We start from the raw sequence: 18,955 nt of genomic DNA, 5'->3' as shown, positions 1-18,955 counted from the left end.
CATATGATGAAGCATGTCAAAGTGTAAGAGTTCACATTTATTTACTTTGCCTACATTTCATAAAATCAGGTAAAAGGATTTATAGTTAATACAGCTTTTCAAATGCAAATATAGGTACTTAATCATGAGAGTCTCTTTTCAAAGCATTTTCCTATTAAGTGTTGTAGATATTTTGGTTCTTTCTTTAATGATACTTATAAAATGCATTTATAACATGATATTTTGATGCCTCTCATTATTCCAGAGATATTATATTCTATAGCATGAGAAAGAGAAGTACCAATGATTGTTATTTTTTCATGGTTAATTAAAGGACTTGCTGCAGCCAGCCCCCAAAAACCAAAGGTGGAATGTTCTCTCTTATGTGTGGAATCTAACACACGACAAAGGGGAGGGGGGGAGGAATGGAAGTTCCGTGGATAAGACAAAAGAAATGAAGGGAAGGGAGGGGAAATAGGAATAGGAAAGGCAGTGGAATGAAACTCATGTAACTTTCCTATATTCACATATAGATACACCACCACTGAAATTCCATATCCTGTACAACCATAATAATGGACTCGTAATTACAATAAGTTATACTCCATGTATTTATATTTTATTTAAAATTTCATACATACGTGACAGTACAGTGCATTTTAACATATTATACATACATGGCATATGACTTGCCATTCTTGTGGTTACTCCATATATATGTAATATGTCAAAATACACTCCACTGCCATGTATACATAAAAACAAATAAAACCAACAAATGTAACTAACTTACAGTATTTTATGAAGAAAATTTTCAGTTATTTTTTACTATACAATGTGAGGAGCTTACAACAAAGGTGAAATATTTTCCACCTATTTTAATAAATCCTGTTAGCAAGTCTTTCTACTTAGAAAACAAGTATTTTTAATATATATTTCATATATAATTAGAAATATTAGAAAATTATGAAAGACATGTTATGGTTCCTCTCAATTTTCAGGCATATTTCTCATGTTGTTCTTTTGTCATTAGGTTGACATTTGAATGAACTTCTAGATGAATCCATTTAATCCCAAGGTTGGCCGTTTAAGAAGATGGAGGAAAGAAAGCCCTTCCTCTGTAGCTGTAAAGGAGGTAATGAAATCTCTGGACTTAAATATCATTTTTCTCTCTCATTAGCCATGACACTTGACATACAGGTTAATGATAATATCATCTTTCTTTTATATTAAAAGAATAAAATTCAACTATACAGAGACTGGGAGTAGGGGAATAACTATCATGTCAGAATCTCAGAAGTCGGTGAAAAAGAAAAATGAGATCTACATATTTGTTAAAAGAGAACCTATGAAATTAAGGAGTATTCGAAAATGGTTTGGGGACTGTGGGCAGAAAATAAAATTAGAACAAAATCTTACATCATTTATACAGTATTTACAAGTGAATTAAAGACATAAAGTCATATAAAATCTTAGAAGAGATTATATTATTTGTAAATTCTTTGACGGAGCCCTTCTTAAGCACAATAAGGATCCAAAAAGTCATATATGAAAATAAAATTGATTTCATAAACATATCCATATGATAAAACATTTCAATCAAAAGAAAATGGCAGTCTTAAACAATGACTGTTACACACAAAACACTTTTTCTTTGTATATAATTATTACACTAAATAAAAGGCATATATAGCATATTAATATTCTGGAAAATAAGCAGAATGTACATAAGCAGTTTACAGTACAAAGAATGCACGCTATATATATAAATGCTGAACAGCTATAATAATAAGTGAGAAGATTAAAATGACAATAAAACAATCTTTTCCCCATCAAACTGGTGAAAATGTTAAATGAATAAGAGGGTGGACTCAAGCAAAATTGCCTATGTTTAAATAATATATCCATTACTTGCAGGCTGTGTGATCCTAGGCCAGTTAACAAAATTATATCTCTGAGGTAGTTTCTTCATTTATAAAAATGGAGATGATAATGGTTCCCATAGTAAAGAATTATTTCCAAATGGATTATATTATTTAAATAGTTTCTGGCACATAGTAAGTCTTCTGATGTAAGTCCTATAAAACACAAATAAGTTTCTACATGTGAAAATCCGCTTGTGTAAGGAAAAGAAAAAATATAGAAAGGGAAGCATCAAGTTTTTATAATAATTACATTCAGGGAAAGAGGAGGGTAGAATGAAAAGGAACCTGCTAATTTTATATTATCATTATCATCATCATTATTATTTTAAACAACGTTAGTGGGACATATATTACTCAATATTATTGGAAAGTAAATCAAACTATTTTTTTTTTTGGTGGTGCTGGGAATTAACCCAGGGCCTAGTGCAGGTGAGGCAAGCACTCTACCAACTGAGCTATATCCCCGGCCCCCAGCAGTATTTTTTAAATTGTAAATTTACATCATCTTTGAGCCATCGGTCTCACATTTTGGAATTTATATGAAGAACTAAAAGTTACTCTGAGCAAGAGACTCCACCAAAGTATTTATTTCTGTGTTGTTTGTGGTTTGTGGCAATAGTGAAACTTGACATGCTTTTAAGGTCTGTCAACAGTGAAACAATATAATAATATATGGTGTAGTGCTGATGTAATATGATGCAGCTACAGAAATGGAAATTTTAATTTATATATAAATATATGAAAGAATGTCCATGATGTTTTGTTAAGTGAATTAACCTAGTTATATAAAAAGTATGGGATAGTGTGGTACCATGTTTTTACAAAACACAAACAAGTATTTACATGTTTGTGTAAAGAAAAGAATATATATGGAAAGAGAGTCATCAAGGTTTTTACAATAATCAGAGCATTGTAAGTTAGAATGAAAGGGAGCCTTTGAATTTCACTTCAGGCATTTTTGGTTTTTTGGAGTCGAATGTGAGTTCCATGAGACAGAGCCTTATATGCCTTTTTCACTGCAGTATTTCCAGTGCCCAGAAATAAATATTTTAAATGAATAATGAATCAAGGTATAAATTGTTATAAGGGTATGCAAACTTCTGTAAAACAAACTATGTCTCTGTATTTTGTAAGGCATAAACAATGTTAAAGCACATGTTGCTATTGTAGACATAACTCTTATAAAAAACATTGACCAATCTTTGATTTCTGAGACTATTTCCTCATCTCTCAGATGTCCTGTTTTACTCTATTCTGAAGTAGAAAACACTTCTTCAAGTAAGGTATTTTTATACTTCCAGTGAGAATTTAGGCATAGAACTACATGTCATCATTTAATAGATGGACCACAACTATGGCAAATAAGATACTATTTTAAAATCATTTGTAATTCTAATTAATAAAGGATAACCAGTTTAATGATCTCTCTGTGTGTGTGTGTGTGTGTGTGTGTGTGTGTATTTCATTTTAGGAAGCTGTTATATCTTCTTATTCATTCTGTGTAGTATTTCCTAGTGTTACTAGTTGAAAGTTAAAGGCCCTTATATTTGGGGACTTAAAATTACCATATATTTTCACATGTATTCTCTCATTTGGATGTCACATCAATTCCCTTATCTGCCCCCACTTTATAGATAGAATAACTGAAATTCTGTAAGGGAATGTGTTCAAAGTCTGACAAGTATTACCTGTGCCTCAGAGCATTCTCAAAAGTGTATCTTAGAAGCTTATCAATAAAGCTTCTCACCTGTTTTAAATCTTTGTTTAGAAAGTCAAGAAATTATATGTTCTTTGTAACATCATATGGCTTAACAATGCTTTTTGAATTTCTCTTTTGTTTAGGTGATATACAATAAAACTAAAAGACCCATAATCAAATATAACAATTTAAATAGTTAAGGGGTGTAGGACTAACAGGAAGTGTTGTTTTTTAATTCATAGGATGTGTGCATACATCAAATTGTGCAACTTGATATTTGATACAGTGCAATCACATTTAATGGAATTTCAAATATATTTCCCAAAGATGTTTACCATATTAAGATCTAAAATTCTGTGAAACATTTGCATTTTTGTTACAGATATGGACTAAAGCTGTGAGCATTTACCTACTGAGAATGACATATATGAGCGATCTTTTTACATACATTCTCAAAGAAAGCTTCTTGATGTTTGGTAATATTCTTGAAGAAAAGAAGCATGATCTCTGTACACTGGGATTGTAATATATTTTCAACACTTTATTTTGTGGAGGTCATTTTTGTTCTTGTTAGAGTATTTGCCTTTCCTGTTTTAGACAAAATGAAGTCTGAAAGCTTTTCTTTACTTCCTGACAGCATAACGATATCCGAGTAGTGCAGGTAGCAATTGGACACCAACTGCAAGTCTTTCAAAAATTCCATTTTCACCTAACATTACATTCTATTTCAGTAACATGACTATTCAGAATGTGGGAAAGCAATCAATTTATACATTTGTAAATATTTTAAAATTAGCATTCAAAATGGAACTAATGTTTAGGAATTCCTGAAAACATTCTCTCTCTCTCTCTCTCTCTCTCACTCACACACACACACACACACACACACACACACACACACACACACACACATATAGACCATGTGGAGAGAAATAAAGGAATTGGGAGAATTATATTTTAATACAAGGCTAGAGTTTAGTGTTTTAGTACAAAAATAACAACATAACTCAGTTTAGAATCAAGAATAACAGAACAGTCTTGATTGTAAAATTAGCAATATTGCCATGGTTAAGACAGAAAGTTGAGGTACTTTGGTTAGGTGAATAACATTTTAAACATTCTGATGCTTTTTCAATACAGAAATTACTCAATAATTGCAGGAAAAATTTAATAACTCAGACATTCTTTACTAACTTTTAAGTACAAAATCATGAGTCTACAAAAACATTTTTTTTGCATGTCTTTCATTTGGGCATGTCTGATATTTATTTTTGAGTTGAGTTTATCAGTTTCATTTTTCTATAATTCATGAAGTAAGGTATGAACATATTTATATTCATTAAGAAAAGTCTAAAAGGCTTTGAAACTGTATGGATCACAAGTGTGAGAACCGTTGAAACTTAAAAATCTGATTCATTGATTTTCTTCTAGTATAGATTTTCAGAAGCAATATATATCTTCTTCAATAGTTTTAAGTCTGTGGGTGTTGTGTTTATGTGTGTTTAAAGGGTGTTTGGGAAAGATAAAGATGGGTATTCACTTGTCTTTCTTTCCCTATTAGGACTCAGGAAAAAACGCACGTTTATTCCTGAAAGGAGGGGCTGAAAAGCGCTCATGTAAGTTCAGGTATGTGAAGCCCTGAAGGGCTCTCTTCCACACTGGAGGTTGATATCCAAATGTTATTTAAAGTTTTTATCTTAGTCCCCTGTCTTGTTATATCCCATTTATCACCTTGATAATTTCCCCATTATGGAAACCTGACGTTGATGAATGCTGAACGCTTGGTATGGCATTGTTCTCAGGTAATTTCATCAGAGTAATTCAGTCTGCCAAGTTATTCTGGTATAAAGGTCTAAGTCTCTACTATCACAATATAGTGGTTAGACTGTTTAATGAAATTCTTATTTTATTCTAAACTTTTAAACAAATATTATTTTGCATAGATGTGCTTTCACTATCATGGAAATCAGATTAATATTGTGAAATGAGTATTAGACTAGGGGTCATATATATCCCAAGAGCAGGATCAAGTCATGATTTTGTCTTCTGAAGTGTGGTATAGGGCAAGAACCACCTGCTGTATGTCCTATCAGAGATCATCATAATAGTAGCCAAATGGAGGCAGTTGACTCCAGAGTCAGACTTTCTTAATTAAAATCCTAGTTATGCCACTTACAAGCAGTTTAACCTTGAACAATTTACTTGGCTTCTTTGTCCTTGTTTCCTCATCTGAAAAATGGAAATAGCATTAGTACCTCATAAGGAACAAGTTCTCCTGTGTCCAAAGACATCCTTTTGTGCACAACACCATGCTGAAATATCTTGAAGTGAAAACTCATAGAAACAAAGTAATAAGAATTAAAAACATCTGCAGAATGAGAAAAAAATTGCAATGATCATAGTAATAAATCAATAAAAAATGCATTTTGTAAAATATATTTGCCAACTCACTGAGGTAAGCTGACTGTTTCAAAGATCTTGCTTTAACCTTCTTTTTAAAGCAAAACAAAACAAAACAAAACAAAACAAAAAAAAAAAAAAAAACGTGAAATCTATTAAACCATAGCAGGCAGGAAATGCCAAAGATGTTGACCTTCCTCTGGAAGCATGTGACTTCCATTGTTGGCAGTGTAAATCTGGGAACCTGTATAGGAAGGACATGAGCAAATATTAGTTATCATGAAGCTCCATAAGTATCCAGGCGTAAATCGTGCAAGAGTTCATAGAGTACTGTCATTAAGTTACAGACATTATAAATTAAATTATAGAGAAAGTGGTTTTCTTTAATTTTTTTAACCTACCCACCTACTGAAGCTTAGGTTTCAAGAAGACCTAAGCTAAAATAAACAACAAAAATACTTCTGTTTCTCTAACCATTGAATCTCAAAAACCTCTTATTAACTCCATCAAATATGAAAAGAAAATATTAATTTAAAACTTTAGAATAAAACAAAACTTAAACAGATTGTTGACTCATGGAACAGCTTAAGAGAATATTTCAACTTTTAAAACTGTAAGCACAGACTGTCCTTATGAAACATTTTGATAGAACTTTTAGTCATGGCTGGCCCCTTTCTTAGGTGATTGCATCTATTCTCTCAGTTTTACGTATCTATATGCTGAAGATATTCAGGTCTCTAGGTCTACGTGTAACTTACCTGAGTATGACTTGTATATATAAATGCCTACCTATCTACTTAGGTGATTCATAGTCATCTTAAATTTGTTCATGATAGTACTTTATTTTTCCCTATTCCTGATCTTTCTCATTATAGTGAAAGGCACCAACAGTCAACCCTGTTCACCAAGATGGAAAACTAGGTCTTTCTCGATAACTTTTATTTCTTCACTCTGCTGGTCACATATAATTCATCGTAAAGCATTGTGGATTTTGCCTCTGAAATATGTATCTTTATTCTGGCCAATACATTTTTACTCTACTGCTTCCAGCATAAGCTGACCTACTATCATCTCTCGTCTGACCTATTCCTATAGTTTCTTCTATGGTCTCCCTGCTTCTGTGCTTCCTGTGTGTTCCTGACCTTCCCTGGCTCATTTTCTAAATAGTAGAGAGATTTTTAAAGCTTAAATCAGATCAATTCAGTCCTCTGACTAATTTTTTTTAACATTGCAATTAAAATAAAATCCAAACTCCTTACAGTGGCCTACAAAATTGTCCTTAATGCATTTCCCTTTTATTTCTTAACCTCATTTCATACCACTCCTCCTTTTTCTTCCAGTATCCTAGCTTTCTTTCACTTTCCTGAACACATCAAGCTCACTCCTGCTTAGGGCCTTTGAAATTGCCCTTTCTTTCTTTCTTTTTTTTTTTTTTTCTATCTGCAGGTATTTCACAAGATATAAATAACCCTTTTGAAACTCTTGTCTCAGCTTACATTTTACTTCTTCTTTTGTTTTAGGTGTAGATATTTTTAGTTGTAGATTGTGTAGTCACAATACCTTTATTTTATTTATTTATGTGGTGCTGAGGATCGAACCCAGTGCCTCACGCATGCAAGGTGAGTGCTCTACAAACTGAGCTACAACGCCAGTCCACATTTTACTTCTTTAATGATGCCTTTGCTAACCATCCCATCTAAAGTGACCTCTCCTCATTATTTTCTATCCTGATATCATTTTACTTTCTTCATAGTACAACCAATAGCCATTTTTAATCTGACATAACTTTCCTATATACATTTATGAATACACCACAGTGAATCGCACCATTGTGTACATCTACAAGACTGGGGTCCTGATTAGAATAAGATATATCCCATGCTTCTAAAATTATATGAAATGGATTCTACTATCATATATAACTAAAAAGAACAAATAAAATAAAAACCAAAAATTATTTATTTACTATTCATCTTCTCTACTACAGTGGGACTTAAACATTTGCGGGAAGGGGATGTGTCTGAATTACTGATGAGTCTCTAGTGTTTAGTACAATATTTCATATAAGTAGACTATATTATAATGATTATTTGTTGAATGAATGTTATTGCAATTCATATCAGGTCTTCGAATGTATCTAAATCATTCCTAGAAGCTTCTTGGGAGAAAACTAACTCTCCCAAAATAATACACTGCTTTGGAGATGTAAGTGATCACCTATAACTGAATTTCATGAATTGCCAAAGACATGTGATTCACCAAAGGTCTAGGACAAGTTGTTGTGTGGAATGACCTTGTGTCAGCAGCTATACAACAGTTTATGGGAGTGTATCTTAAACTTCAATAATGTTTACTACTTCTAATTGGAATATACTTGAGGACACGCTTCTCTTCCCTAGAACCTATAAGTCAGATCTCTGTACATCATAGATTCCCAATACTGGTCAGTTATTATCCTTTGCAGTTTGGCATCAACTAAAAGGAAGAAAAGGAGAAAGAACTAGGAAGAATAAATGCTAAGCCTGTATATGAATACTGTGATACTATTACTCCATGGAAAATAAACCCAAACGAAAGCCCCAGAGAACAGAGCATGTATAGGGTGATCAAATAATAATACTGGCAAAACATATACTATATTTTGAGCTTTCTTAATAAAGAAAATTTCAAAGTCAACATGAAAAGTGACTCAAGGAAAATACTGTTCTCCATCTTCTGTCAGTTTTCAAATTCGTTCTTGCCTTAGTGAGAATAGGAATTCAGTGAATGCAAAGTGTAACTAGTCAAAGCAATATTTATATCTACAGATAAGATGGAGTTAGATCACTTATTTTGCAAATAGCTCTATAAAGTACAACCAAACCTTGGGGTATGGGCTAGGTCTAATTTCTCTCCTCCAGAAATAAAGTCACTGTGAATAGTAAGGGCAGTCTGAAGAAGTGGGACTAGTGAAATGAGTTGTGAATAGGGGAGATAATTTGTGAACTGATGCTAAATTTCAGAAACTTAGTGCATATTTAACTATTTCCAGACAAGTACTTTTTCTATCAATCTCTTTCCTCAACCATTGCCAAGTTATGTATTTTACCCTTTAAATAAAAATTATCATTGCTGTCAACTTTTACTGTGGACTTTTTAATACCAAAGTTTTGTACTTTCTGAAGAATTTTCATATACACATATTCGTAAACTCAACCCTTAGTGAGACTAAGAATTAGCCAGGACAAGTACCATTATGCACATTTTGCAGATGATAAAAAGTTTAGAAAGGTTTAGTGACTGGTTTAGAGTTACACAGCTAGATAGCCCATAGGTATATAGCTCAGATTCAAAGTATTTTAAATTATTCCCATTGTGCACTTGCTCTTTCTCTATCCCTCTCTTTTTCCTGTACCACACTTAGCTATTTTTGTATGGTGAGTTAGATGAGTACTTCTGGGTTTTAAGGGACCATACTGACAAAATATCAAATACCCTGTCTAGAAACTCTGTCACTTCATGTTGATCATTGTGGTCCTTTCAGCTCTTACATTCTATCAACTATGAATTTAGCAGAGTGTCCAAATATACAGTATGTTTTCTGTATTCTGGAAGATTTGGCCCATTTATATGTTCTATGATAAGAGATAAAACTAGTAGTTTCATGAAAGATTTTTGGCAAAATTAGTTCGGATTTCCTTTGCTTAAATTTGATGTTATTCATATAAATATTTTTAAAAGGAATGATCTTTATAGTAGTTCAAAAATATAACTATGTATTATGATATATTGAGGCTCAAGTCAGCAGTTCAAATATTATATAAGATGAAATTTTAATTCACGTAAAGCTTCCTACTTTAAAGAATTAACACAACCAAGTGTTTTTATTTCCAAAATGATAGTTTTAAAAAGTTAATGTATGTACACAAACATATTAAAGGATTTTCATAAGACTATGTTTTACATTTTAAGTAGTGTCAATTTTGCTAGTAATATGGCACAGCAATGATTAATTATTGAAGTCTGTATTGCTATTTTGACAGTTTAAGGCCTATCATAATATATTAATATGATTTCAAAGCATTAATATAGGTCCTTCTGACAATATATGTAGTATGAACAGTTAGCTATTATTTTTACCATTGTTATGCTATTATTACCCTACTATTTTTCTGTTTTAACTAAGAAAGATAAAAAGTTAGAACATCTGAAATGGCAAAAAATTTTAGGGAGAATTAAATGGTATTTACTTTAAAGAATATATGGAGACAGGCTAAAACAGGCTTCACATTGAACTAGAAAAAATATAAAATATGAAACATACAGATACATGCATGTATAATGCAAATGCATATATACATTTCCAAATGTTTTTGATAGATTTTAATAGTAGTTTATATACAAATATGGATAATTCTCAGCTTCTCACTAAATATGTCAAAAAGTTTAATAATTTACCATTGTATCTTATCATAGATTCTAAGATTATTTTATAAATACATATCAACTAGTGTTGACTAGAATTACTTTTGTCTTAATGTAAATTCTAATTCTTGAAATTGATAGTTTTCTTTAAGAAAAGTTATTAAATGTCTTTTGCTGTTCCAAAGTGAAAAAAGATAAATCACAGACAATAGAAATGAACATTAATGCTATTCCATTTTTCTTTGATTTGCTTGTTTTCTTTAGACAATTACTTAAGTCATGCCAAAAAGGCATTATGTGGTTGTCATGATCTGAAGTTCCTCATATATGTTTGAGCCCCTTAGTGCTTTTATGGCATTAATTCACTCATGGCATTTCTGGACAAGTCATTATAATCATCCTTTGCTTATGGTGTGAATAATATAATTGATATAATTATCATGATTTTTAAGCTGAATTTTGTAGTATAATTTTGCAACTCTACAGTCTGAAACATTATTTACATTTAAAATTAATGTATACTGCATATAGCTTGTGTCTTTTCTAAGATGATAAATAGCATTTATCATATTTAGAAAATAGACATAATTACTCTATCATGTATAAAGCACTGCATGGGACAGAAAGAGGAACAAGATAAAATCTTTGTCATTAAGGACCTAGTTCAAGCTGTGCCAAACATTTTGTTTTCTTATCTCTTCTTAATGAGAATGAGTTTCCCTCCAGAAAATTATTTTTGACATAAAACATACAGATATTGCAAATTTTATAGCTTGCTATATTTAACAATTTCTAGTAAGATTGGAACCAAATGTGCACCATAAGAGTAGGTAACTCTGTCACTTATCTCATAGCTTCTGTTTTCTCTTTTAATTATGAATTGAATTCATCTGATGAAAGTGAACAATAATAAAGGGGAGGTGGTTGAAGAATTTAAAAAGCTGGGAGAGTCATCTAATCGGAAAAACTGTGAGATTGTCAGTGCTCAGGGCTTAATAAAAAAAAATATATATATATATAATTTGGGTAGAACAGAGGTCATTAGAGTCTAGAATGAAGGCTGAGTCATTCATGTGGACATTTAGTTCACCCAGGATGACTCATGGACTGCAACACCCTAGTTAGGTTTAGTCATCACTAAATGAGGGAATAAAGGGGAAAAAGGGAAAAAATATAAGGTGAAATGATTAATAGTACCTGAGGCAACTGGAAAAAGATAAGCAAATCATCAGTGCATGTGTGTATGTTGGGGTTTAAGTAGACTTTTATTGGCAATTGTGGAATCTATCCACTATCTAATACATGCTTCTCTGGGAAATATACTTAATGTGGAGGCATACACAGTGAATATATTTTTGTGTTTCTGAATGCCTCCTTCATTGAAAATGAGTGCTACTATAATTTGAGCATTGTGTGACATGTATTACAGTAGGGTATCAAAAAATTTTGTAAAACCTTGCTTTATCTGTAAAGGACTAAATAGGAAATGTTTTTACTTTATTGGCTGTGTGGTCTCTGTTACAACTGCTCAAACTTCTTGTTTTATTGAAGAAGTAGTCATAAAATATGTAAATGAATGTGTATTTTATATATTTGTTGCAATGAAACTTATGTATGGACAGTACATTTTAAATCTGTCATGTTTTTCATTTCATATGTCACAAAACAATGTCACTTTTGGGTTTTAACCAACCATTTAGAAAAGCAAAAAAAAAAATGTAAAATCTATTCTTAGTACACAGGCTGAATAAAAACAAGAGCTAGACTAGATTTTGCTGTGGTCATAGTTTACTGACCCCTATTATTGAGAAACAAGGCTGAATATTGAAAAAGAGATACATAACACTGTTCTCATTCTGCTAGACTAAAAATTCTGATTCCAGAGATATTGTAAATAGGCCCTGATTAGGGTTCTGCATGGCTTGTGTAAAGTAGCAATGTCACTTTATTTTTTATTAATATGCATTTTGTGCCTTACCTCCCTACCAAGACAGATAGTTCTGATCCTACCTTACCTGGTATTATGGACTGAAATGTGACTTTCAATTTTCATGTTGAGGCCCTAACACCCAGAACATCAAAATGTGACTGTATTTGGATGTAGGACCTTTAAAGGGGTGATTAAGTTAAAATGAGATCATTAGTTTGGGTACACATTCAATCTAAGTTGTTTCCATATTAGAGGAAGAAACTTGGACACACAGATGCCAAGGATGTGCGCATAAAGACGAGAGACCACTGAGGACACAGAAAACACCCATCTACAGGTTCATGAGAGAAGCTGCATATAGGAAACAATACTGACAATTTCTTGAACTTTGATTTCTAGCCTCCAGAACAGAGAGAAAATAAGTTTCTGATATAAAACCATACAGTGTATGATATTTTGTTACATCAGCTCTAGCAAACTAATACACATATCTTGAACAATGATACAGTAATTTCTTTGTCAATCAGGAATCCCTTTTCAAAATGCTGCAGCAATTCTTTACCAGGTTCCTCCATATGATCCTCTCTATTTGCAGTAATTGATCATAAAATAAAAAAAACATTCATTCATCAGTAACAGATATGCATTATATGATTATGCATTAGAAATTACCAGAATGAACAAAAAGAGTATATACTAAATTAACTTTTCTCAGATGGTATTTTTCCTTGCCTCAAAATAAATTGTTATATATATTTATATACTAGTTCTTATTATTTATACCTAGAATAATGAGATAGGAAACCACTGCAAGCAATAAAATCACACAGGTCTGTACACCACAACAGTGTGGCTTCTTTCTGGCAAATTTTTTCCTCAATAACATGCTTTCAGACGTACTCTAAAATAACTCCCTACTACCATGTCAGTGTGACTGAGAGATCATGGCTTAATTTTAATTCTACTTTCTTAGTTTGCATGGTTTGTTGAAGCAAAGAGAGTTGAAAACAGTTTGAAATACAGTTTAAATTCAAATGGATAGTTTTCAGTGTAATTTATGCCCAAAGATAATGTGACTAACAGTTGGTGCTTTTTTTTTTATTAGTTTATAGTTTTGTGCTGCAGGTTAAGACTAGAATTAGTCAGTATTAGTGTTGTTATTTTTGTGTTCTTTCAGTAGCAAGATATTTTGCTTAAGCCTTTCTCTTTTCTTATTTTATCGTAAGTCTACTTCTTGGCATATATTAGGCTTTCACCAAGAAATCATTATTAGTAGTAATAGTGGGAGAGGAAAATACCAGTAGTCATTTCTATTGCTGTTTTCTTATTTGTAATCCTTAATTAAAATCTAATATTGTTATGTGTTTCATCACCAAATTAAATAATGGATATGTGTCTGAAGACTTTGGTATATAAATGTCATAGATAATTAAATTTTATCCATCTAATTTTAAAGTAGAAGTATTTATTAACTACTTATTACCTGAAAATATTATCATAAAGGTTGGGAGAAAACAGGTTTGACACTCTTCCAGTGCTATATTTTGAATTTGGTTTATCTTCTCCAAAATGTACATTGAAAGATGATGTAATATGCGTAATCTTGGATACGCAAAGTATTTAATCACATCTCAGTAGAAGAGATAGTGCTGATAGTGAAGGAAATGATCACATTAATAAAATTATTTGTAAGGGATGGGGTGGTAGTATGACCTGGAATGACAAATTTTCTCTTAGTGAGGCTGCCTGAAATTATTGCAAATGAATTAAATAGTTATTAGATCATACTACCATCCTATCCCTTAAAATAATATATACGTACATTTATATACCTATATTCTCCAGCTAAAAAGTTCTACTTCACATATTGTTGAAGTAGGTAATGGTCATATTTCTGTTCTTGTGGAGTAAATCACATGGAATATTAAGTCATATCTTGAGAACGTTGAGCTATATCTAAAATATGCCTGAAGGCTGGACCAAGGCCCTTTTGTGTATTCAAAAGAATTTTGATTGATCATTTTCCTTTAGGAAAACATATGTCATTGTCATGACAATGAGACAGCTACTAACAAAGGAAAATTTTGGAGGCTATGTGACATAGAATACATATTGGTTTTCCTGACTAATGATAAAAGACTTCAGAATTTCTTGTACATTCTGTAGAAAATTATAACTAACATCCTTTAGGCTGTTAGTAAAGAAATCCTCTCTGCCTTCTTTCTAAGGCAAAAATTTCTATCATTGCATCCCAAAAGTAAGTTTAAGTATTTTATTTCAACAAACTTTCACTTTAAGATTTCAACTAAATCTCAAAGGAAAATGTTGTTCACGGATATATTTAATAATAATAAATCAATCCTTTCCATTTTTCCTTTGACTAAGTCAGTACCTCAATTTTAAGGATGCATGGACATTAATAATTTGTCCTTGCAACACTGGTTACAAACTCAACCAGATTCATTCTTTTATGGTTTCTCAAACCTTTGATATGCTAATGCAAAATTTGAGTCTCCTAGAAGGCAATATAATAGAAATCACTTAGCAACTGTATCTGACCATAGAGCCCATTTTGAATAAAACACCTAATTTACCAACTAAGATGAAAGTAGACCAACTTCGGCAACATTAACCCTACTTAAATAATCTGAATCATCCTCATGACCTTCAGTTAAACAAATTTCTCAGTTTGTTTCATTGTTCTCATTCAAATAGTTATTATGGTAAACATTTTTATCTGTTTCAGTGAACACAGTTATAAATTATAAATCCTCTCTAACCACCTGAGCCATGTGCTTTCTATATGAAAAGTTACATTAACAATTTATGTACCCTGTTTAAAAAACTCATTGTCCCTATGGACCAAATTATTGAGAAATGACTTAAAGAGTAATTGGACTTTTGAATTGCAGTTGAAAATTCAGATTTGGCAGAAGTCAACTATTTTCTTTAAATTAATTATAGCTAATAACAGGGCACATTTGGGGTTAATGGGGGCTACAGTACCACAGTCACTGAGTCCAGTCTCTCCACAAAAACTCCTTGAGTTCATTGGTTTTCAGTAGTTCTAAAAGGGCTTTATAAGGTCCTTTTGTGTGCTTTGGTTAACAACAAAGCAGTTATACAAGGAAAATCACATTTGTGATAATTCCTAACAAAAACTTCATTCATAGGCATAACATATATAAACTATATGAGATTTAAATTGGAGAGACATTTTATATTTGGAACCCCTTTCCTTAAGCATTGGTTCTGACTATACAGACCTTCATGAGAAATGAGTTGGATCCTGATTCTCATTAAAACCTTGGAAAGTGGTTTATCTTCATAACTTAGACTTCTCTTTCTTTCCACTTTTCTACATAAAGTGATACTTTTCCTACTTTTGTTTCTTTGGATATTATTTTCACTTCTGAATTTCTCTTCCTGGGAGAAATCTCTGATATTGATATGTAACAGAACCACAAAGTTATAAAGGTTGAAATATTTGTCTTTCTGGGAGATAACTGGGATACATTGTTGGTTACAAGTATTTCATACGTCAGTGTGTTACCTTAGAGGTTCTCTGCACAAATTTTCTCAGGAAAAAAGCTATTAAAGAAAATCTATTTTTATTTCTTTTTTAAAAAATTTTAACTGATACAGAAAAGTTGCATATATTTATGAGGTGCCATGTGATGTTTTGATACATGTGGACATTGTGTGATATTCAACTCAGTAAACATATCTCTTCAATTACCATTTATTTATGTCAGTAAATTAAAAATCCTTCTACTTTGTATGTGTATGTTACTGGAGATTGAACCCAGATCTACTCTACCACCGAACTGCATTCCCAGCCCTTTTGAAACATTTTTTTAAAAAATTTGAGATGGAGTCATGCTAATTTTCCCAAGTTGTCCTAGGGCTTGTGATCCTCCTGCCTCAGTCTCCTTAGTAGTTTGGGTTATAGGCATGTGCCACTGCTCCTGGCATCAAATTATTTCTGCTAGCTACTTAAAAATATATAGAGTAAATTATCATGATCTGTAGTCACCCTTGTGTGCAACAGAATAACAAAACTACTTTTTTCTGTTCAGCTATAACTTAGTATCTGTCAATCAGCCTTTCCCTAATTCTATCTCCTCCTACTCTTCCCAAGCCTTTGGTAACTACATTGTTCAATCAACTTCTATGAAATCATTTTTTTTTATAAATCACATATGAGTGAGATCATGTGCTACTTGTCTGTTCATGCCTGACTTATCTCACTTAATACAATGTTATTGAGTTCCATCCATGTTATCACAAATGAAATAATTTCATCCTTTTCATGACTGAATAGTATTCTATTGTGTATATTTACCCCATTTTCTTTATCCAATCATCATTTGATGGTCACTTTGATTATATCTATTTCTGTGTACAAACTGATGAGGTTCACCCAATTTATAAAGACAAAATGGGGCAAGGTAGGAGGTAAGTGATGGGAATCTTCTTATGAAGTTTGACAGGAATGAGAGACTCTTGACTCTTGGGAATTCAGAATGCTATAATAATTTTTACTGATATAAAAACGAACATCGCTTTGGGTAACACCAAGTAATATTTATAGAGAATATCAGTGTTTAAAAATACAGCTTTAATTAAAATAATGCACACAAATAATCATAACAGGAAAGAGCATGGGATATTCAGTCAGACAAGCCTAGTAAGCTCTAGTTCTCTACTTACTAGATTTAGGCAAATTAATCTCTAATAACTTTTATCCTCAGATTTTCATATAAGAATTGAGGATGCTAATAGAACCTGGCACTTTTGGGGGCTTTTGTGAAGATTAAGTACAGAATGGTTGTCTGCTGGCACATAGTTAAAATAAATTAAATGTAACCAAGGTCTTCATTCATGATATTCTGTGAAACTGATTCTAACTGAAATTATGAAGACTTCATAATTGCTTAAGTGTATATTTAATGGACATTTTCATTATTCCCACATTTTTATTGGTACATTAAAATTGTGTGTATAGATGAGGTTTATTGTTACATATTTGTATGTGCATACAATATAACAATGTAAATTGGCCAATATCCCACCCTGGCATTTCTTCCTTTCCTCCCAGTCTTCCACTCAAATACTGCATGATTTTTCTATATGTAGCATATAAATTAGTCAAGTTTACAGAAGAATGCTACAGCGGTTGTTTTCAGGAGATAGGGAGAAGATGATGAGAGCTATTGATCAATGAATATACGAAGTGAATAAATTCCAGAAATCTTCTACACGCTATAGTGCAGTGCCTATAGTTAACAATCAGACACTGTGCACTTAAAAATTCAAAAGGGTAGATCATTTAGTATCTCTCAGGGTTCATCTACATGCTTATAAATGGTATGATCTCATTTTAATTATTTATATCAAAATAAAATTTAAAAAACCCGAAAAGCAAAAGTAAAACAAACTTTTGCCAGTGAAGGGTATGTTTATTATATGGGTCATGCTGAGAGGTGCACAAATGTATCATTATGTATAATATAAGTAAGTTGGCTATGTATGGGAAAAAAACATAGTTGTTATAAGGTTAGATACTATTCACAGTTTCAGCCATCCGCTAGAGGTCTTGGAATATATTCCCTGTGGATAAGGAGGTGCTATTGTATAGTTTTGTGTGGTGTGAAAGAGTAGAGACCCCTTTATAAAAAGAAAAAGGTAGTGAACCTCTGATATGAAACAAATATATCTAGTTAAGATTGACCAAACCAAAATGGGTGCAAATAAAAATCTTCGAGTTGTGCTGACTGTGGTAAATACAAGGACAGAAATACCCGAGATAAAATAGTGTGGCCATGAGTTAAGGACATTGTGACCATTTCTGTGAAGCAACCCATCCCTCCGGAGGCGCCAGAAGCTGCCAGTTTCAGATATGGATAGCCTAGCTCCCCCGCCTAGCCTGCCCTGCTAACCCACCAGATGCAGCCCGAAATAGATAAACTGAAGCTTGCTGTTTGCATTTCTTGAAAAAAGACCCCTATTGTAAGCCTGCCAAGATTTTTTTTTGTGGTTTTCAATTTAAAAATCAGCTTGACTGATTTTTAAATCAGCTTGACTCCCCACTACTACTCCACTTGGAGTGGTGATCCTGACATGTCAGCTTTTTTTTTTTTTTCTTTTCTTTCCCCAAAATAAACTTTTTTCCTACTCTAGTCTCTGGTGGTTTCACTATGCGTCAATAGCCGGACCCCATAACAGTGGTTACCATGAGACTTGCACACATTCTTAAGGTTTCTGTGTTACTATTTTTATGACTTCTTATGATGAGCATTTGACCCATTAATTTAAGGCATTTATATTTTTCTAATATTTTAAGGCTACTAAATTTACTATAAATATCAATTTTATTATGTTCTATGATTTTTATGAATGATACTTTCATTACCTCTAATTGATAAGCATTTTAAATAACTTTTTTCTTTGTGATTTTTTTTTTCTGTAATGCACACGTTATTTAGCAGCACATATTATTTTTTCATTATTAGATGAGGGAATGCTTTGGGTTGCATAATTCTATATGCCTGTTTTAAGCAGCTAACAACATCAATCACATACAAAAGCTCTGTAATTTTGCTCCCCAACACACAG

General features: G+C 32.1%; 1 protein-coding gene across 1 annotated transcript in view; it reads left to right on the top strand.

Annotated features, from left to right (window-relative positions):
- Positions 1–1,012: 1,012 nt before the first annotated feature.
- KLHL4 (kelch like family member 4) overlaps positions 1,013–18,955 on the top strand; it is a 168,248-nt gene continuing 150,305 nt past the window's right edge. Inside the window, exons 1-2 of the mRNA XM_079123026.1 lie at positions 1,013–1,114; positions 5,165–5,229. Of these exons, the coding sequence (XP_078979152.1) occupies positions 1,037–1,114; positions 5,165–5,229 (143 nt within the window). The 5' untranslated portion in view covers positions 1,013–1,036. The remainder of the gene's footprint in view (positions 1,115–5,164; positions 5,230–18,955) is intronic.

This window comes from Sciurus vulgaris (genome assembly GCF_902686455.1).
Source record: "Sciurus vulgaris genome assembly, chromosome: X".
In the NCBI taxonomy this organism is placed as follows: Eukaryota; Metazoa; Chordata; class Mammalia; order Rodentia; family Sciuridae; genus Sciurus; species Sciurus vulgaris.
Note: the sequence above shows the minus strand (reverse complement) of the source record. Positions and strands in the feature narration are given on the sequence as shown.